The 21767-nt window shown below is 42.6% G+C and overlaps 1 protein-coding gene across 2 annotated transcripts in view; it reads right to left on the reverse strand.

Moving 5' to 3' along the window:
- The window catches only part of LOC103060915 (actin-binding protein WASF3-like), a 49390-nt gene that overhangs the window by 10946 nt on the left and 16677 nt on the right, over window positions 1–21767 (reverse strand). Inside the window, exons 2-6 of one of the 2 annotated variants that reach the window (XM_088129198.1) lie at window positions 7534–7692; window positions 3195–3329; window positions 2271–2424; window positions 1071–1188; window positions 557–672 (exon numbers count right to left, since the gene is read on the reverse strand). In XM_088129198.1, coding sequence (XP_087985324.1) covers window positions 557–672; window positions 1071–1188; window positions 2271–2424; window positions 3195–3329; window positions 7534–7666 — 656 coding nt within the window. In that variant the 5' untranslated portion in view covers window positions 7667–7692. Of the gene's footprint in view, window positions 1–496; window positions 673–1070; window positions 1189–2270; window positions 2425–3194; window positions 3330–7533; window positions 7693–21767 lie in introns of both variants that reach the window. The other variant, XM_088129197.1, reaches the window with a different exon arrangement.

A 21767-nucleotide genomic window follows, 5' to 3' on the forward strand; every position in this document is an offset into this window, starting at 1 on the left:
AGGAGAAGGAGAAGGAGAAGGAGAAGGAGAAGGAGAAGGAGAAGGAGAAGGAGAAGGAGAAGGAGAAGGAGGAGGAGGAGGAGGAGGAGGAGGAGGAGGAGGAGGAGGAAGACAAGGAGGAGGAGGAGGAGGAGAGTGGGGAAGGAGATGGAGAGAGGGAAAAAGAGGACAGGAGAAGGGAAGGGGAAGAAAGAGGGGAAGCATGCAGCAAAGATGGTGCAAGCACAATTCCACATGCTCCAAGCGGTGCAACTAGCTGCCCAGCTCAGCACCACGTCAATCCAGCCAAGCCCACACCACAGTTCAGCGGCCCCTGAGCAGCAGATCCTGTGTCTCCTTGTTAAAAGAACAAAGGGCACCCCAAACACGCGCTCTTGTCCACAAAAGCATCCGAAAGGCATTGAAAGCCGGCTGACTCCAGGGAAAGCCGAGGCAACAAACCGAAGCAAAAGCAATGGAGGGAGGCCAAGCGAGGTGGGTCATCCACAGAACCTGCCTATTATCTGGGGACAGTGATCCTTCCGATGAGGCCATGTGATATGGGGATGGTGAGAACCTGTTATCCGGCCGGAATTCTTTATCGTAGGCCATCATGTTCCACTCCAGCCGCCGGTTGCGCGCCTTCCGCACTTTCTTCACCTCCCGAGCGGAGTCCTCAACAAGTCGCTGCTCCTGGGGGGGGGAGAGGGAAAGGCCCCATCAGCACAGCCCACTCCCCAGCCTAGAAGAATCCGAAGGATTGGGGGGAAGCTGCCTGCAGCAAAAGCCAGGGGCAAAGCCCCTCCGCCCCAATTACAAAGCAGTTTATACTACACCGGACCTCAGTGAAGGACCTTTGGGAATCTTCTCCCCCTCCCCACCCCTGCCGTGGTACCTTTAGGACTGGATCACCAAATGCAGGTGCAGGACCCTACAACTGGAGTGGGAATGGGGAAGCAAATTTGGAAGGACACACCTATTTTATTTGTAAAAAAAAAAAAAGAGAGAAAATCTCGCTGTCTTCTATTATTTCTGGATGGAAGTTTATCTGCACCGATGCCACAAATTCCAGGTTCCGTAGATGTTTTTACCTTCTGCCTGCGTTTCTCTTTCCTCTTGTCCTCGGTGGCCTGCAACATCTTCTCTTTCCACAAGTTAAAGAAATATGATGGGTCAGTATAGAATTTCAAGCCATCTTTCTTATCATCTCTGAAACAGGCAAGTTGGAGGGAAGGAGGGCGAGAAAAAGAACAAGAAGAAGAGAAAGTGAGAATTACTTATGTTTTATAAATAATCAATGGGCTAGTAATGCAGCATGAGCTATTATTGGTTTAATCTTTTCCCTGTGAAGCTCAATGAAGTGAAACAGGCAGGGAACCTTACCTACTGTTCCTTAGAATAAGGACAGAATTTTTGAAAAAGGAATATTGTGAAAAGAAAATTGTTTCTGCAACAGAACATTTCATCATCATATAGACTAAGAGGAACTGCAATATTCTGAGAGCTTGATGTTAAGTAGCCAAAACAGCTCCAAACAAAGAGAAAAGAAAGGAATCACAGACTCAGGAAATCAGATTTGCAGGAGGAGGAGGAGAATTGGAAAGGTGGTAAAATCTTTTTCCAGGATCTCCCCCAACAACCCAATGAGGACTGAGCATCTCAAAAGGAATGTTGCATGAGGAAGGGAAGGGAAGGGAAGGGAAGGGAAGGGAAGGGAAGGGAAGAGAAGAGAAGAGAAGAGAAGAGAAGAGAAGAGAAGAGAAGAGAAGAGAAGAGAAGAGAAGAGAAGAGAAGAGAAGAGAAGAGAAGAGAAGAGAAGAGAAGAGAAGAGAAGAGAAGAGAAGAGAAGAGAAGAGAAGAGGATGGTGGCATCCTGGAAGAACATTGAGTTGCAGCATCCTGCAAGTCCCATTTTTATAGAATTACTGTGTCCTACGTTTTGTGCAGAATGAGTACTTCTTTCTTGAAATCTGGGGAAGAACTGAGAGTAGCTCAGTTGATAAAGAGAGAGAGAAAGAATTTCAGTGCAAGAGGCTTTACGCAATAATTCTCCAATAGTTTCTTCCATCATTCCCACCCTTGTGGTATTCAAAATTGTAAATCGGTAATAAACCTTGGAGGGTTGCTGGAGTCCATCCCCAGGGTTTCCCTGGACCTTCCCCTTTGTGCATCTCCTATGCAAAGAAATGCTTCTTTTTGGCACCAACCCCCACCCTGTCCCTGATCAAATTCCTTTCTGTTTAAGCCCTACAATGGACGCAAAGCCACCAGCAGACGCCCCCCTGCTCTACCTGTATGGAGTGAGGATATTCAGGGGCGGAGGCTTATCACAACGCTGGTACATCTCCATCACGGGATTGGGGATGGAATTGCGCGACACCACCTGCTGGTTCTGGATGGTGGAGCTCTTGAAAGCTTTCCGCATGTTGATATCCTGCAGGGAGACTGGAATACCCAAATCGGGCACGCTTAAGGATATGCTCGTGGTCCTATCTCACACACACACACGCACACACACAAGCATTGCTCCCTGCAAAACATGCTGGATGGCTGATGCACGGTATTAAGCTTATTTATCAAATCATGCTAAATTTGATTTTATTAATAACTGGCCTTTAACCAGCATAAGGTAGGGAGCGCAAAGAATATCATAAATAAAAATAGAATCATATTATCTTGTATGCTATCCAGAAAGTTAAGAAAAATACATCTACGGCATTAAGACTAAATAAATCGCTAAAAGTTGGAGTGAGAAGAGAAGCAAAAGGTCTACAGGTCTGATCAGCATTTGCACACAACCACACAGAACTTGGCCACACTGTGAGTTAGAAAGGCACCTTTGCCAAAAAAATAGTAAGTAGGCATTGAATTACAGTGGGAGAATAAGCATATTCTGAATGTCTCTATACGATAACAGTGAAGAAGGACACCCCCTTGGATCCATTCAAAATTTTTGACTTGTTCATCATGATAAGGCAACTGGTGCTCAGGGAAGGGGATGGGCCAATATCTTCCATCTAACACAGCCAAAGGAAGAACACTGCAGCAAGTGGTAGAGATGGATAAAATGTAGAATCAAGATTTACAAAAATGGCATGTAAGGGTGATATTTCTCAAACAGTTGATGAAGTACAAGGAGATACACAGAGAGAGAGAGAGAGAGAGAGAGAGGCTGGGATGAAGAATAGAAATATATTCAATCTGATTATCAGTACCTTCTTCCACTGTGGAGTCCAGCTGAGTGACCTTGATCACCAGAAGATCTACCCGTTCCTGCAAGGAGTTCATCCGCATATAGAAACTATTGGCTTCGTTGAATAGTTCTCCAAAAATATCTTCAGCATGTCTGCCTGCAAGAACATGTTAAAAGAGAAGCCTGTTTGGGGTCTGCAGAGACAGAGATAGCCTTCAAAAAAGATTTTGGGAAACTGGAAGGAGAAACTGTCATGAACAGCAGAGTGTGATCTTCTAGCCTGTATCTATGGCCAGTACTGTTCCTAGTTTGACTAGTGATCTCTCTAATCAACCAGTCAGATACCCCACAAAAGCACCCAAGCAAGAGTTAATAGTATGGTAATAGTATTTTTTAGCTCTTTTTCTCTAGAAACTGGTGTTCAGAGGGAAGCAGGCTCCTGGCATACGCTAACAGCTGCTGGCAACTTTATTCTCCATGACTCTCTCTCCTCTTTTAAAACCACATAGGCCACTTCATCCTACAGAAGTGAATTCTACAAAATACGTGCTGGATGAACTACTTTTCTTAAATCCTGGGTGGGCTACCTACTGCTCCAAGGCTACCTACAGGCCCAGAAATCTAACCATGCTGCTGAATGTCAGTGGCATGACTGGCAAAGTTCAGCAGCACTTTTTTCCATGTTCAGAAGCACATGAAAATTGTATCAACCACACACTAGACATGGCAATGCTTAGAAAAATTAACCTCTTCCTAATTTAGAAAAGTGGGAAATGTTGTATGTGATGCACCCTCAACTTCTTTGGGTCACTGTTTCGCGTCTTGTGGTCTTTCCAACCCAGAGAGAATATTGGATTGTCTGCCAGTCACCCAAAGTTCCTAGTCAGCTTCATAATTGGAAGAGCCCACATTCTAGAGCATGGATGGAGAAACTGTTACCTCCAGGGATTCCTGAAATACAATTCACATAAGTTCCATCCAATGTCAAGGAATACCAGAAGCTGCAGTTCAGCGAGATATGGTGGGTGATAAGTCTTCCTATTCTTCTGCAAACCTGTATATGTCATGTGCTTTGGCCTTAGAAACTGCACAAAGGTTTCCCAAGCTTAGTGGTTCCTCAATCTTTTTGAATTGGGGTGTGTGTGTGATTATGAAAACCCTCACAAATTGACAGCTCTGGTGGGCATGGTCTAGTCCCATAATGCCCATTTACCAGATGACAAACTGAGAAGGATATTCCTTGCCATTACTCTGTCCCATCTTGGATGCTTGGATTCCTGTGGTCTTTTTTTCTGGAGAGTTGCACACATTCCTAAATAAAACATTGGGTTCGAGATACCCACCAAAGAATGCTGATTTTTGGCCTTGAGGTAGTTATGCTAATAAACATGATGCTAGAAATTGGACTATCCTTTGCTACATGATCCCATCCTTTTTTTTAAATTAAGGTAATATTAATTAAATCAATTTTAGGTGGGGTAGGATCCCTGCAGACATCCTTGGTGTTCACCCATTCTCTCTAGAGATGCTTCTCCTCTGGATGTCAGTGTTTCCAAGGCACACAGGATCCCTGTTTTGCACTCTACGGTGGAGAAAGCCATATGAATCAGCCTCCAGCGAAGGGAGAAATAACAGTTGACCTAAAAATGCTACTGCTGGCTTTCCTGATGATTAATCAATATAAGCAGACATGATAAATTCAGCAGAGGAAAAGGCTCCACCCCTAATCAGTGTAAGCAACTCGAGTTTGGTCTTGATTTTTGACCCATTTAGATGAACCTAGTGGAGCAATTTCCTGTCCTGGGAAAGCACAAAACTATTGTGACAACCTGCTTTGTTGGTTACATTACTTTGCCCAAGGAAGGGGATCAAAATAACGTACAGCAGTGAAAAAAGGTACAGAAGTGATTTTTTTAACCAAATCAGATGGGAAATAATTGTCACTCCTTATGTCTCATGCCCTGCACGCACTCATTATATAGGTCTCCTCTAGAGGCCTCCCCAATTTTGGGAAAAAGGCAAATTATTCTAATTAGCAATTAGCTAATTGGAAGCCTTTTTTGGACTTTTTGTGTGAAACAGGAAAAAAATGAAATTATTCAGGTTGTATAGATTTGATGATTAGAATCAATACTGGACAATACAAAAAATGAAAGTTATGTTGTAAACTTAGAGTAAGAGTTTAGTGTAAATTGTTACTTATATCTGTTGTGAGGAAAGTCAGAAGTCATTCTTTTTTTATTTCTTTTCTTTCTTTTTTTTCTGCACTTTTGACTTTCTTTCTTTCTTTCTTTCTTTCTTTCTTTCTTTCTTTCTTTCTTTCTTTCTTCTTTATATTTAAGTTTTTGTTTTTGTTTGTTTTTGCTACATGATTCCATCCCTTTTTTAAATTGAGGTAAAACAAAAACTAGTTTCTGTTAGTTTTTATTGTTCTTATTTTAAAATCTAATAAAGTTATTTTTTTAAAAAAGGCAAATGATTCTGTGTGTACTTTGCAGATAATATGAAGCAGCCACACTTCCATATTTCGTCTTAAAATAGGTTCAAACTGCTGAGAATTTTTGATAAGCATTTTGGATAGGGACAAAAATCTAGCTTCTTCTTTTTCCAGCCCTTCTGATGAAAATGTTCAAAACATGAATGTTTGCTTGCAGCATCCAATTAATAGTCTAGCTGGTAAAGTATTAAAGTATCCTGTTTCCTCAGGGGCCCAATCAGAATGTCAGAGTAACTGCCATTTCCTATTGCTCCCCAGTGGTTGCCTTCATACAAAACACTTAACCTAGTTACTGAATTAACCAATTTTCTCAATCTCCACAGGCTAGTATTATTATTATTACTATTATTATTATTATTTTCTATATAACGAAAGTATACAAAATTAAATGATTAAAAAAAGAATGTAGAAAATAAGAAAAAGAAATGAAAAAAGAAAGAAAACATAGAATTATGACTTCCACCCTTCTTCGTATGGAGCAATTGCCATCTTGTTCTTTCGCCTTCTTCCTTGACCCTTTTTAATCCTCAAATCATTAATTCAGTATTTTCTTCTTCCAACAAAAATTCCATATAAAGCTTCCAGTCTTTTAAAAAAAGTTTTATCATTTTTTCCCCGACCGAACTGGTCAGCTTTGCCATTTCTCAATGTTCACAGTCATCATGTACCAAATCCTAAACTCGCCCAACACTGATTCACTAAACCTCCATGTGAAATTAATCTCGCTTAGCATGCTGGATGTTGGCAGCCCTGAAGTCTTTAACTCATTAATTAGGATGGGCAAGCAAATACTCTTACTCAGTTCTGCACCTGAAGCTCCAGGTTCTGTGCAACCATGATGCCTTGCAGCTCACTCCTTCATCTATATATTTTCTCACCACCAAAGATCCTCAGATAGGTGAAGATGGAAGAGGATTATTGACTTCCAACTCTCCAGCTGTAGATCTGTGGGACTGTAGAGTTGAAAGGGGCTTTGAGACTCTCAAGCCCGACTCCCTGCTCAGAAGATCTCTAAATTAAAGCAGCCCAACAACTACCCACTGAAAGAGGTCCAGCAAAAGGGAGCCTGCCATGATCCATGGTCATCTGTTCCACTCTCAAATTGCTCTTACCATAAAATGTTTGTCCTAAGGTTGAACTAGACCAGTGTTTCTCAATCGCAGCAGCTTTAAGATGTGTGGACTTCAGCTCCCAGAATTCCCCAGCCAGCTGGCTGGGGAATTCTGGGAGTTGAAGCCCACACATCTTAAAGCTGCTGAGATTGAGAAACACTGAATTAGACCCTGCCTTCTTGTAAATTAAGACCTTTGTTCTGGGGCCACAGAGAACAGGACCGACATCCCTTGAAGTACTTGAAAAGTGTTGCATCTCCAGTCAACGGTCTTATCTCAAGACATTTTCTCAATTCTGGTCTGTGACCCTAATAAAATATTGATTGACTGACATTTCCTCCTCCTCCTCCCCTTGATGAACCCTGCTGCCACTCTCTGAATCCAGTCCAATTTGTCATGAAAGTGTCTGCCTTTTAATAAAAGGTGTTAGTTGGAAAAGCTGCTAGAGACTCCTGATTTTCCGCCACTACAGACCAACACAGGTGTCCTCCTGCCAAAACCTGAGAAAGGGTTCTTCTCCCATGCCCCTTTGCCAAGGCAGTCCTTCTAGCTTCCACCTGCCCATTTGACTTAACTTTCCTAAACACAGAAATCTGCCTTCCTCTTCTTTTAAGTTTCATTCTGATGTTTTCAGGCTCTGCTCCAACCTGTCATCCTCATTTGAGGGAATCAGCTGGCCCACCCAAGTGAGCCGCACCATAATTCTGGCTGGTGTGACGAACGGACATGAAGGAGGTAACCTGTCCACTTACTGAGGCTTCCCAACTGTTTAATGATGGCAGCCAAAGTGCTGTTGGTCACACACTCCAACTCACTGGTCACCCCATCGGGAAGGGCCCCCCGGCAAAGATGGCGGGGCTCAATATTCCGCTTCACCAACGGCATCTTGGCAGGGAGTCAGTGGACCAAGCCTGTGAGAGAGATAAGAGAGGGAGTTTCACGTTCTGCCCAATTGTTATTCCCAAGCTGCCTTCACAAGGCATTGTACTTTACAGAGTCTGTAAGGGGAAAAAGAAAGTACCAAAATTTAACATTAGAACTTGATTGGAAGTCACGCCACGGAATATAGAGAGATGCCCTTAAGCCTGGATATGAAGAGGGATTTGATGAATTTGCAGAGAGACTAAACCATATTTTCACTCTCTTTTGACAGGTCAGAGCCCTTCCTTGAATACTGCCTCCAACTGCCACCTAGAGTCACTTACACTGAGATGGGCAGCATATAAATTGGATCAGTAAAATAAAATAAAAGATAAATAAATTCTGGGCACAATACCTTAGCTTAGCTTGATTACTGAATTAGCCTGTTGCCTGGGTTCATACAACACACTGAACCACGAATGAATCAAATGAGTTGAGTATACACAACTTACTCTCACACACATCCACACCGTGCTTAAAACAAACCAAACTCTGGATGTTGGCTATTGCACCTACCAGGTTTGTAACTAACTGGGTTGAACACAGCGGTGTGCTGGAGCCGGTTTGTTCCAGCTCACAGGAGCAGATTGTTAAATTTTCTAGGATTCTGCAAGCAGCTGAGAGCAGAACTGACCCGCCACACTTAATGCATCAATCAGCTGTTCCACAGCTAGCGATGCAGCAAGGCAACGAAGAGGACACTGCTGGTTGTTTAATATTTACCAACACGTCCCTGGTTAAGCATGTGGTGTGAATAGAGCTTTTCAGAAGGATTCAGACATTATTTTTTCACCCCCAAGTTGGTGGAGTACATTTAGAGAGGCCTCTGTAAAATACACATTTTTCTGAGAAGAATCCCGGATGCAAAATGGCTTCCTGAAGATTTTTCACCTGGCTCTAGCCCATTGCAAACCAGAGTCAAAGGGCAGTTCCCTTGGAGCAGTGTTTCTCAACCTTGGCCACTGGAAGATGTGTGGACTTCAACTCCCAGAATTCCCCAGCCAGCCATGCTGGCTGGGGAATTCTGGGAGTTGAAGTCCACACATCTTCCAGTGGCCAAGGTTGAGAAACACTGCCTTGGAGGGTTCAACTGTCGTACAAAGGCTTCCCCAAGCAGGAGGCCAGACAGCCAAGGAGAGTCCCTGGTTCTGATCCCCACATTCACTTCTTATGGTTGTCTGCAGCTGCACCATACTGCAAAGTGTTAACTTCCATTCACAAGAACCCTGCCAGGAAGGTGAATCACGGCAACTCACTCAGAGTTACATGCCCGACTTCATGGCAGAAGGTTCCATCTCTGCCAGGGAACCCTAACATAGTTTGGTCACTGGGCAGAGTCTGAGAGCTTCTCCTGCAAGAGGTCATTTGCCAAGTCCCCAAACCTCATTTGTCCAAAGACAGATGACTGGGGGGGGGGGGGGTACCTTTCTCCCTTTACAGCCCTCCTCTGCATAGGTACTCTGTGTCTCATCTTTATCTTCCCCTTTGCCCTTCCAAGCAAAATAACACCTCTGCAACATCCTTTCAATTTAACTAAGAAAGCCTCTTAGATACATGTTGACTCAGAAGCATCCTTAGAAATAAAGATGGCCTTGGGGGGTTGGGGCTTTGTGGTACAGGAAGCCATGAATTAACAATTAAAGGGGCAGGATAATACAATCCTGACAGACACCAAGAGAAGGTGGTTGACCATGCCGGGGAGTCAGGAAGTGAGGACACCTTTCCTTCCAATGGATTTGTAGCAGGGGAGATGCCCTGACCAGGAGGGACTTCTCAAACGGTCTCAGGGTTAAAGGATGGGGAGCGATTTCGCCTATTTGCCAGACCCAGGCGAAATGTCGCCTAATGGCTTCTTGCTTAATTGAAACACCCCAGAACAGGTACATCTGCCTCTTGATGAAAATATATAAGGAGCAGGTGTCTTATGTAGGGTGTGGGAAGGTTGTTGGGGTTGATGGACATTGCTGTGTGAACCAGGCTCAGTTGGGAGAGGAATCTGCAGCCCAAAAGCCAGCAGGAGCAGGCAGGAGCAGAGAGATCTGCAGCCATTTATGGACTGTTGGTTGAACATGGATAAAAACGCTGATTTCTGGGTTTGAGTTTTTGAAGGTCCCTCAAGACCTGGTTATGTCAACAGGCCTGGGGACCCCGGGGATGGGTGAATTAGTGAGGTGGCTCCAGTATTATTAACAGCCCTCCGTCTATTATCTTCTTTTTCTGTTTTAGTTCTCCTTTTATAGTTTTTAATGCTTTTTAATCATTATTATATAATGTTTTTTAGGCAATGTTTGTTTTCTATATTTATGGTTTTATTGGCTTATTGTACACTGCCCAGAGTCACTTTTTGTGAGATGGCTCAGATGGCCATATAAATTTGATAGATAAATAAATAATATATAATGTAGTTCTAAAGGGGAAGAAATGATAAAAGTTTGTAACTGCTGTAAAGAAATTGGAAGCTGCTTCTTTAACTTTTCCTTTTTCCTTTTTATCTGTTTCTAGCTCTTTTTCTTTTATCTTTTTCTATTTTTCTTGTATACCTTTGTTCTTGTTTATCTTTTAGTTATGTAAAAACTTTCAATAAACATTATGTTAAAGAGAGAGAGATCTGCAGAACAGACTGGCTGGTGGGAAAGGTGACTCCAGACCGGGAGTCAGACAGGAAAGCTTAACCAAGGGGCTGGAAGTCCAAGAACCTCCAAAAAGAGTTATTTTTCCTTCTTTCCTAAAAGCAAACTTGAGAAGTCAGAGTAGTGACGCTGTCGAACAGAGTGGGCATATCACAGTTTTCATGAAGAACAAATGCGTGAATCAGGCAGGGAGGGAAGGAGGAAAAGAGACTGTTCAGAAACTGTAAAAAGGTCCATATAGAAAACTCTGTATAGAAATTTATGTATAGCTTGTTAAAGTGTGTGTGTGTGTGTGTGTATGTATGTTAAGTTAAAGTGTGTGTATGTGTGTGTATATATATATATATATATGTGTGTGTGTGTGTGTGTTAAGTTAAAACATATATATGTGTGTGTGTGTGTCTGTGTTAAGTTAAAGTGTGTGTGTGTGTGTGTGTGTATATATATACACATTAGAGATAGGCACGAATTCTTTACTTAAAAAGCACTGTAACAATAAACATCATAATAACTTAGAAAAAAAAATACAGGAGTGTGTTTGTGTGCCTGGAATGCCCCTGTTTCGGTCTGTTTGCATCTCCAAGAGCCTCTGCACACCAATCACGGCTGTGCCCCCACATCCAGAGAAGTAAGTAGCATTTCTCACAGATGGCATTTAAAATGGCGCAGGCTATTCTTAGCAAAGCCACGCTAGGCTGACAGCTTTGGCAATGGAACGTCTCTGCCCAAAACGCATACATGGCACAGATGGCACAAGCCAAGCATGCAGGTCTCACTTTGAAGGAAAAGCCTTCTCAGAGCAAGCAGCCCCCAGATATATTCAACCCCAGCCTCCGGCGGAGAACACGAATGCGGAGCGCAAGAAGCAACAGCCTGCAAGGACATGCCTGCATCCGAGGCTGAATGCCCGTCTTTGTCAAACAGCTTGACCAAGACAGTTCCCCTGTCCTGGAACGGCTAGGCACGCCTGCCTGCATTGGGCGGTTCTACTCAGGTGTAACTCTTTCCCACAGAGGCATTGCCGGGCATCCTGACTCGTCCTTGAAATACTATCGAGAGCATCAAGAGAGGGGTTTCCCTGACTTTTTGGCAGGTGTCTACGGAGCTCCAATCCGTACTGGTCAAGCCCTGCAGGGAAGGGAAACAGGAACAACTGGGATTCTGGAAAGATCTGGAAGGATCTTTCCTGTTAGTAGGGATTGTAACAGAACATGGAAAGCCCATCAGAGCAATTCTCCAGATCAACGTATACCTGGTGTAATTAAAGCGGAGTTGCTCTGAGTCACACTTTCACACTTCTCCCCTTCCCTGGGCTGAGATGCCTCTTTCACAATTGCTCTGATTCCTCCTCCACTTTCCCAGGGTGGGTGAGACGTTCCATCACATACTTCTGCGCATGGAAAAGCCAGGACGTCGCCAAGACTTGGCTAATGGAAAGGGGCGCAAAAGGACGGGCCCAGATCTGGCTGAGGTTACGACCAGCCACTGTATATAATACGGAGCTTGAAGAGTCAGCTCCTCTCCCATGATCTTGCCAGGAGAGAAATAAAGCACGGCCTTCTCGACGGCAGCTTCCAGCCCTCCCAAGAAACATCTGGCAGGTTTTTAAAATGTTCACCTTCCACCAGGACTTTTACCATCAGTTTTACCTTCCCATCTGCGAAGGAGATTTTCTCTTTTAGGCCTTGGAAGACTAATGTTCTCAGGCTGCTTGTTTTCAGTTGAAGTTTTAAAATGGTATGGTTTTATTACAGAGATAGATAGACAATAGACAGATAGAAAGATAGAAAGATAGAGATAGATAATAGAGATGATTGATGATAGATAGATAGATAGAAAAAGAAAAAAGAAGGAATGAAAAGAGAACAAAACATACAGTTATGCCTTCTGTTCTTCTTCCTATCAAGTAATTATCATCTAATTCTTTTTCCCATCCTCTTTGGCCCTTCTAAATCCCCAAATCATCCATTCAACCCTCTCTTCTTTCAACAAAATGTCCATCTAAGGTTTCCGGCTTTTCAAAAAAATCTTTGTCGTTTTTTTCTCTGACCCAGATGGGTCAGGTTCGCCATTTCTGCAAGTTCAGTTAACGTTATGATCCAATCTCCCACTGTAGGTATTTCATTCCTTTCCAGCTGTTTGCCTACACTAATCTTGCTGCAGTTGCCATAAAATGGTATGATTTTAAACGATGAAACATTTCTTAAGGGGCCCTTGGAAGGCCAGTGAATAATTGTAAGCACACTTACTAACTACATTGTTTTGATTTTGTGTTGTTCCCTTGCTTTTAAATGTTTTAACAATTTGTAAGCCCTCCAGAATCACCAGGAGTCAAGCAGCATATATATTTAATAAATTATTATTATTATTATTATACTATTATTATCCCTATTTCACCTTTTCTCCAAGATAGTGATTACAGTTCCTCCTCCCTTTTATCCTCATGAAACCTGAGCCTTCCCACTCTTAGTCTAACCCAGTGTTTCTCAACCATGGCCCCTTTAAGATGTGAGGACTTCAAGTCCCAGAATTCCCCAGCCAGCAAGCTGGCTGGGGAATTCTGGGAGTTGAAGTCCTCACATCTTAAAGGGGCCAAGGTTGAGAAACCCTGGTCTAACCTTTTCACCATTTTACATTTCTGGCCTTCTTTTATTGTGCAGAAAACACAGAAACAAAGAACAAGGATCTGAGAGCTGGGATCATGCCCATATGGCATTAAAAAATCAGCCTCAGGGGAAAAAGGCTTTTCTTCTCCTACTCAAAGCAAATACGCTTCAAAAGGAACTTCTCTCTCTGTATGTGTCACTAGATCCATTCCCAAACCTTTTCTCAGCATGTTCTGAAGAGGGTATTATCCATCCTTCAAGAAAGCCCTGCTACTCTGAGTGAGGGGCAGCATATAAATCAGACCCCCCCCCCGGGATCTGTCATCCTGGTGACAGATTCTGGCCATGGGCACAAGCCATTGGGGCAATCTGAGTGACATCATAGCAAGGGAACTAAAGGTCTGCTGAAGCATCAAGTGGCGTATAATTTCCTGATGGGCTTGAAAGATGCTGGGGACTTCAGTGTCAAGAGAGCATGAATGAACTCAAGCCGGCTCTCGGTCGTTGGGCTCGGACCTTGATTATTCAGAAGTGGAGGAAACAACCCATTTCCAGCCCACTACACTTTCCCACCACCCCTTAGCCATTCTTCAAGGGGTTGGCAAGATGGATGTAGACACCAAGGTTCACCCGCAACCCTCTCTTCGAGTTCATCAGGCTCCCTGCCACACTCGACTTTAAATTCTTTCATCCTTTTAATTCAAACAAATGAATGTCAAATGAGAAGCTGAGATGTGAGTAAAGCATCAGCTCTTTGAATCTTCTTCACTTCCAGGCATTCTTCTGAGCATGGGAAAAGCCCAGAGACACACTAGAAAAATAAAAACAGGTCGGTGGCCCCAGATGGCTACTCCAGCCCTATATTCATCTATGATTATTTTTAAAGTGCTCAAAATATCTACTTGCTTTGTATTATGTCAGTGTTTTTCACACTTGGCAACTTTAAGACATGTGGACTTCAACTCCCAGAATTCCCCAGCAGCATGCAGGCTGGGGAATTCTGGGAGTTGAAGTCCATTCATCTAAAAGTTGCCAAGTTTGAAAATACTGTACTATTCCATGCTGTTCCATTCTTCCATTAATCAATGTTTGAAGGTCCAAATAATTACCTACCAGATAAAAAAAGGTTTCATTGAATGAAATGACTCCAGATAGTGAGTCAATGAATACACACCAATGTCTCACTAGCAACACATGGGGTGTAATCTGGAAGTCTTTTCATCAATGAATTGCACCCAAAGAAACTTATATTTCATAAATTATTTTCTGTTTTACTGACGTCTTAATGGTTATCACTTCTTGGAAAAACGAAAATCAATCTACAGTTAAAAGATGGCAGAAGAATGTTCAGCTGGTGGACAGCAGGATGATGAAGTAGAAGAAAAAGGTTATATGTAGACAATGTTGTCATTGTTGAAATATATTTCTTATACTATACTACAAGTTCTTATGGTACTTTTTGGATGACTTGGGGAGTGTAAATTTAGATGTATTGTTTTTATGAATATATGTTTCTGTATTATTTTCCTGTTTAGTATTATTGTTCAGTTACCCACACAGAGAGATAATTTTTAGAATTATATATCTGATCAGCTCCCCAGTAATAAACTCTGAGTATTGGACTCAGAGTTTATTACCTAACCGTGCCACTGAGTTTGAGCAGAAACCTAGAAAAATAATTTATCGAGAGAGAGGATAAAAGATAAATGCATTTATAACTGCTGTAAAGAAGATGGGAAGCTGCTTCTTTATATCTCTTTTTCTTTCTTTTCTTTTCTCTTTTCTTTCTTACTTATTCACTTATCTCTTTTCTCCACTTTTCTTCCTTTAAATTTGTATTGTTTTTACTCTGTAAAACATCTCTTCCATAAAAATTCATTTAAAAAAATGAGACCATTTACCAAACTCAGGATTGTAAATTGAAAGGATGGGCATCCCCACTCCTGCCCCCCACCCCCCGTCCTCAGGAGCTGCATTTTTAAAATTACTCTTTTCTAGCCTCAGCTGCACGAAGGGCTCAAAACTCCAGCCTTCCCATCTATGGAATGAGACTTGGTTGGTTAAACAAAACAGATACATTAAGCCTCCCACAGACTCAATACATTTATTTTATGGCTCAGTTGGGGGGGGGGGAAAGGGGGAGGAAGCTTGCTTGCTGAAAAACTGACGTTAAGGGTCCTGTAGACTCCGGGCTTTGGAAAAATGGGCTTTGGGGGTTGGGCTGAAAGCTGCCAGCTCTGGGTTGCCGTTCTGCTAAATTCTGGCATCCGTGGCTTCCTAGAGATTTGGGAGAGGAATCTTTCCTGTCTCAGCAATGGGTTGCTGGGATTAAATACTGAGATCCCTTGCTACTCAAATAGGAAAGCTGGTGGAGCAGAAAAGGATCCATAATCTTCTGGCTTCTACCTTTTTCTCAAGTTGTTTTCAAATTTCTCCTGATGGTCTTTTTGAGCTGACTATCATTGGAGTTACACCTCTGCCCTTCATTCTGCAACCTCTTGGCTGCCCACGCCACCCAAACTAGGGGAAAAATAATTGGGAGCAGGTCCCTCCTGGTGTTTTTTCTTGGAATTGAGTGGAAGCAGGGAAGCCATGGAGGGTACAATCCTCTGGAGAGAAGATTATGCAAAGAAGGACAGGATATTCACACATGAATCCTGGTCACCTTGCCCCTAAATATCAAGAAGGTCACCCTTTGCCCATGAAGATTTCACCCAGATGATCTTGTCATTTAAAAGAAGTGTTGAATGCATGTTCTCTTTCATCAGTTACAAGGCGGTAGAAAGAAGGAGAATTTTTCTGCCTGGAACTTGCATAAACATATCTGTCCTTCCATGGAGCTTCTGATCAGAACTCTCTCCATATTGATTTGGGAGGAAAGATTTCCAATCTGTTGGAAGGAAACTATTCTAGATCTCTTACCAAAGCTATTCTCATGTCCTACCAATCTGCTAAGACTTGTCTTTTGAATTTCACAGATGGGCTACCAGGCCGCACGACTGCATTTAAGGGCCTACTTGAAGGGAACAACGGAAACAACAGAAACAGCTGCCAATTAACAGGCACGCAAATGCCACTTTCTGTCCTCACAGGATGAACTGGTATGCTGCAGTCCCAAAAGAATAAAAGAAGAACAAAAAAGGAATGGATTTACTACAAACGATGAACAAGATGAACTCTGAACTACATCCTGTCCCAACTGAACTCTGTAAAAAGACCCCAAGAGTTTTGACCCAAGGGATATAATGACAACATAGAAAGAGCATTTCCTTCTTCCAACATCTATTCATTAAGTAGCTGGAGAAGGAAACCAACTAGTTGGGAGTGACTGATGTAGCTGAATACAGAGCTACCAGCTGTGGCTCATTGAAATGCTTGTCATTTTCAACCTTTTCCAGAAAGCTGCATTATGCACTCTGAAAATCAGTGCTATTTAGTTCTGCCAATAGCGAAGCATAGAAAGGAGAACAAAATGATCCTGGGCTTCTTAGGAGCTTAGAAGAACTCCTAGCTGATGCACATGATCTCTTCCATCTTGTGGTGTTAAAGAAGCTCAGGAGGCTTAAAGGTCTGAGGTCAGTTTGGTGACCCCATGATCCAAGCATAAAAGAGCAGGAGCACTTGGGGTTGCAATGAAACAGTTAATCAGGGTAATTAAAAGGGTTAATCTATTCAAATGGGTCCCAAAGAATCTGGCATCCAATTTTCAAGTCTTTTTTTTTTAATAATAGTTCTTTCCTGGAATCTGCCTTATTATAATTCCATTAGAACTTTATTATTCTGTGTCCCGCACTCCAGACATCCCATGGCCTTCTTTTGCCATAGGAGTTAATGGGCACTCTTTGCTGGAGGTGTGAAGCCTGGATGACCATACATCAAGGATGCTGTAGTAGTAGACTTCTGTCCTGGGCACTGTTGGACTAGAGCTGTGTTTCTCAACCTTAGCAACTTTAAGATGAGTGGACTTCAACTCCCAGAATTCCCCAGCCAGCTCATCTTAAAGTTGCTAAGGTTGAGAAACACTGTGTTAGAGGTTCTCCAGCACAACATTCAGCCCACATATTTTAGAGTGCGCCTATAAAACCTGCTAATGCCACCCCTAAATAGGAAGGAATGTTTCTTCCCAGATTAGATTATGAACAGCAGAATCCAAAAAATATTTTTAATATTTTAATTCAGAATTATTATTTTCTTGTTTTCTGGATCTATGTGTGTGCATGATGTGTATGTAGATAGATAGATAGATAGATAGATAGATAGATAGATAGATAGATAGATAGATAGATAGATAGATAGATAGATAGATGATGGATAGATGATGGATAGATAGATGATAGATATAGATATAGTAGATAGATAGATAGATAGATAGATAGATAGACAGACAGACAGACAGACAGACAGACAGACAGACAGACAGATAGATGATAGACATAATTCAAAGTTATTTTACTGTTTTGCAATGTAATATATTAAGCAATCTACTTCTAAGAAGGGGGTATCCTTATCTATTTTTTTCCATCTACAGTTCTGTAGATTCTGCATTCAGCTTTCAGAAATAAAAGCTGTGCAGGTGAAATTGGGGCTAGGAGTCTAACCGTTATGGAATTTACCTTTGTAACTTTATCTAGCATGAGCTGAGATGGCCATACAGCAGAGGACAGAATTACTGACCACATCACAGGGACATCCAGTTCTCCCCAGAAGCTAACCAGGGCCGCACAATCACAGCACTGAATGCAATTAAACACCTCCAGATGACAAAGTAATTAAGTGCCATAATTAACGTTGTATGTGCATCCTGGGATTGTTAAAAATGCGTTCAAAGGCCTTCTAACCTGAGAGAGGCTGGAAAATAAATAAAATAAAATAAAATATAGAATACAGTGAAATAAAACAAAGGGCCTTGTTCCTTTTTTGCCCAGCACTCATGTTAAAATCTCATGTCTGAAAAGTTTTTGCCTATAGCAGACATAATCGGTTGCTGAGATATCCTTGTGATCACGGCATATTACATAAATTCACAGAGGTAACTGTTAACCATCAATCAATAACCCTAACCCATTTGGCTGGGAGGGGGGGAGTGTGAGACAGCTGGAAAAGTGGACATAAACAACTGGTGCCCAAAACTCAAAGGAGCATATGAGATCCTAACACTATTATGTTGTTCAGTGGCTACTAGTAAAGATGAGGGTTCCTTGACCAAACACACAAAATGATTTTTTTAAACCAGTTTCAACTTAATTTTTTCATTCACAATCCACGGGGGAAGAACCTGGCATTTTATCTAAATGCCCCAACTCGTTAACTGCTGGGGGTGGGGGGTGAACTCCTCCTCGTTCCTTGCAAGAGAGAGAATATCCAACACAGTCTCTCTTCCACCTGTCAACACGTGAAACATACATTGATCAAAAGGAAGCCACATATACAGAGAGAGACAACAGAAGAAGGCCCAGCCAAAGGTCCAGCTAATTTAGGATGACATGGGCCAGATGTCTTTGAGGAAGCTCTTTATACCAAGCCAGATCTATGCCATATACCAGCTTTCCTCCAAATCCTAGCTCTTTGAACATATGGACTTCAACTCCCAGAATTCTCAGCAATGGGCATTACTAGCAAAGGAGGTCTGGGAGCTCAAACCCATGCATCTGGAGGTTGCACAGGTTCGTAAAGACTGCACTGTACCAGTCTTCCTCTTGCTGATCTCCTCCATATGCACTGGATTTCAAATTTCAGAATTGAATAGGGAATCATAAAGTTCAATGCACCTGGGAATTCTGGGCCTTGAAGTCCAACGTATTTGAGGGACACCAGGTTGGGGAAGCTGCTGTGTCCTACCTGGCAGATGCTCCTCAGACGTCTTTCCTATCACCTTCCAAGCCACCTCCAAGTATGGAAACTTCCACACGCATGGCATATATTGTATGTAATGAAGCCCACAGTCAGGACTCTCCCATCTCCTACAACTGCTCTTCAGAAGGGAGACATCTTTTGAAGGTAGATCATATCTAGGGGGAACTGACAGCTCTTGCCTCATAGATTGGTCCTACTCCTTTCACAAGTTAGCATTACTTCATCCCATGAGAGTGAATTCAAGGGGGGAAAGTCCAGATATTGATTCTGAAAAACTACAGTTATTAAGAAGAGTTTGGCCTGATTCTGTCGCACTAATAAGCTTTACCAAAACATTCTGAAGAAACTTCTCAGTGCAGAAGTCAATTCAGTGGGATGCTGATCAACATCTGCCAATGACTAATTCTGCTCATGGAAAAATGGCTCCCTACCGACAAATATCTAGTTCAATCATTTCCTGTTGAACAGGAAAATCTCACACCTGGACACTTAGCAGCAGATTCCTGAAGAGTTTCTTCCTTGCAAAACAGCCTGTTGCTGTGTTTACCTTGAAGATCTCATTAGCAAGTCTGCAGTGGAAATTGCACATTATGGAATGGCTGATTAATCAACACCTGAAGCTGCTAAATTAAATGCAGGCATTTGGATGTGTTGGCCCCACCATTCCTAATACAAAAGGGAAGGAGAAGAACTAGGAAAGGTAATGTGGGGTTAGCATCAATGAATTCAGATCACTCCCGCCGCAGAGCATAAATAAGGATGCTAAAACAGAATTGTCCATGTGGTTTTTCTATAAGCAACCATTTTACACAATATTCTGACTAGTGCATTAAACGAAGGAAGGAGAAGGAGAAGTTTAGAGAGAGAGAAGAGTCACATCAGTACATAAAACAGTTTCATTTACTTTTAGGCCCAGAAACCATAGAAAGCAGCACAAGCAAAGGGATCTCAAGGTAGCAAAACAAATAAGGATTTGCAAAAACGGGTTTTGCTCTTACATGAAGGAATTGAGTTCCACAGCAGAGCTCATATTTTGGTTTAGTTGCTCCTGTTCAAAGAAAGGCAGGGAGAAATGCATACAGGCATGGTGCTACCTGTGAATGACACGTGTTCTTTATTTTAGAGTTTGCCTGCCTGGGCTGCAAAAATGTACATTCTTGGTGCTCTCTGAGCTTGGTTGTTGCTTGCAAATGTTTCATGACCCAACAAGGTAACATCATCAGTGTGAGGGAGTGTGGGGTTTGCTGCTTGTTTATATGCAGTGGCTTCCCTGCCAGTTTTGGTGGAGGTGTGGCTCCCTCCTTGATGGTTCCTTGATTGGGGTATTGTTTTCCGCCTGCTTGTTTGTCTGGGGTTCCCTGCTTATCTGGGTGTTGGCTGCTGGAGGGGATGTGTTCTAGTCTTTTTGTCTCCTTCCTAGGTTTTTTACTGTCTCTTTCGAATGGGATGCAAATGTGGCTTATCCCTATGTGTCTATTGATGGTGATTTGTCTGAATGCCAAGCTTCCAAGGATTCTCCAGCAATTTTGGATTTAGCTTGGCCTAGGATGCTCACAGTTTCCCAGTTGAAACTGCGGTTGAGTCTGTCCCTGTGTGGTGAGATGAAGGAGTTTTTGTCATGTCTTCTGGCAGCTCGTTGGTATTCATGGATGTGCTCTGCTAGTCTAGTCTAGCCTCCAAGAAGTTAATACATCTGTTTTAATAAAGATATCTTCCTGTGAGAAATTGCAGGGAGGCTAGGAAGGGAATGGAAAGGAAATCAGACATAAATAATCAAGAGATAGAAGGGTCTGTTAGTAGTTTATGGCTTATCTCATAAACAAATTAGCCAAAGTGGCTAGAAACCTGGGAAGAAAGGTATTGCATCATTCAAAAAGACTCTGCCTTGGTTAACTTACTGCAAATGAGAATCGGAAATCCTTCTTAATTTCCAAGGTTCTGTATTTACCCCAGACTAGCATTAAAGACACCATACTGAAATCTGAGCCGTTCATCATCTTGTCCAGTTATGTGGAGGGGGGAGGTGATGGGTTCCCCCCATGATAAAAGCTAAACATTACAATCCTATCCCCTCCAAGATATCAGAACATCATCTATGACCCTCAGCTGCCCCCACCCTTGATTTGATATCTGCAGGAAAAAGAAAACGGCCCGAGACATGCCCAGAGGCAGGCACCAACCAGCAATCAGAAAATAAGGAATAAGGGGAAGCAAAGTTTCTCAGTAGGACCAACAGAAAGCGTTTTTCATCTTTAAACACTGCTTGGGGACCATGATCAGTAGGCACAGCTGCAGAAGGAATGGATATCCTCCCCACACTGTGCTCCTTGTTGCAAATACATGCAAAGAGCAACCTGACCTTGGGGGAGCAGGCAAACAAACGAAAAATGTGGGCAAGTTGAATCTGCAGCTCAGGGATAACTTGGCTGGGTGGAATTGGGGAAAGAAAAGATTCATCCTATCTTTGTGGGCTGTGGCTTTTCAAAAAAGGAAACGTCCATTCCCAGCCTTGAGCCTGGAAGAAGTTTCCCATCTGGATCCAAAGACCTTGACAAACTCACTGCCAACCCAAAGAAACTGCCCTGAACAAGTGTGCCCAGCTGTCTGGCTCATCAGAAAGTGAAGTTGGCTAGTTTTTTGCTTAAGTCAGGTCTAAAGAACAAATGTGGGCACAGCTGGAGTCCACCATTACCAGCAGGGAAAGATCCTTCCTTTCTGTCACCCCATCACCTGGCTTTTTGGCAGGAGGGGCGCTGAAAGAGTTCCTGGAGACCATTCCTGGCCATTTCTTGGTCCCAGGCCATCTGTATGCTTCAAAGATGAAAGCAGACCCTTGAACTAAGCCTGGGAACAATCAGCAGTGGTCCTCCAGAACTGGCAGCTCCAATTTTATTCTGCTATAACCTGGTACTATACATGCAGCAGCTCCTTGACCACCCAACAAGTAAAAAGTTTGAAGTTTAACTAGAAGGACAC

Source organism: Python bivittatus, unplaced genomic scaffold, assembly GCF_059951505.1.
Source record: "Python bivittatus isolate LINGU-HERP-01145 unplaced genomic scaffold, Pbiv_v1 ctg000790_np1212, whole genome shotgun sequence".
In the NCBI taxonomy this organism is placed as follows: Eukaryota; Metazoa; Chordata; class Lepidosauria; order Squamata; family Pythonidae; genus Python; species Python bivittatus.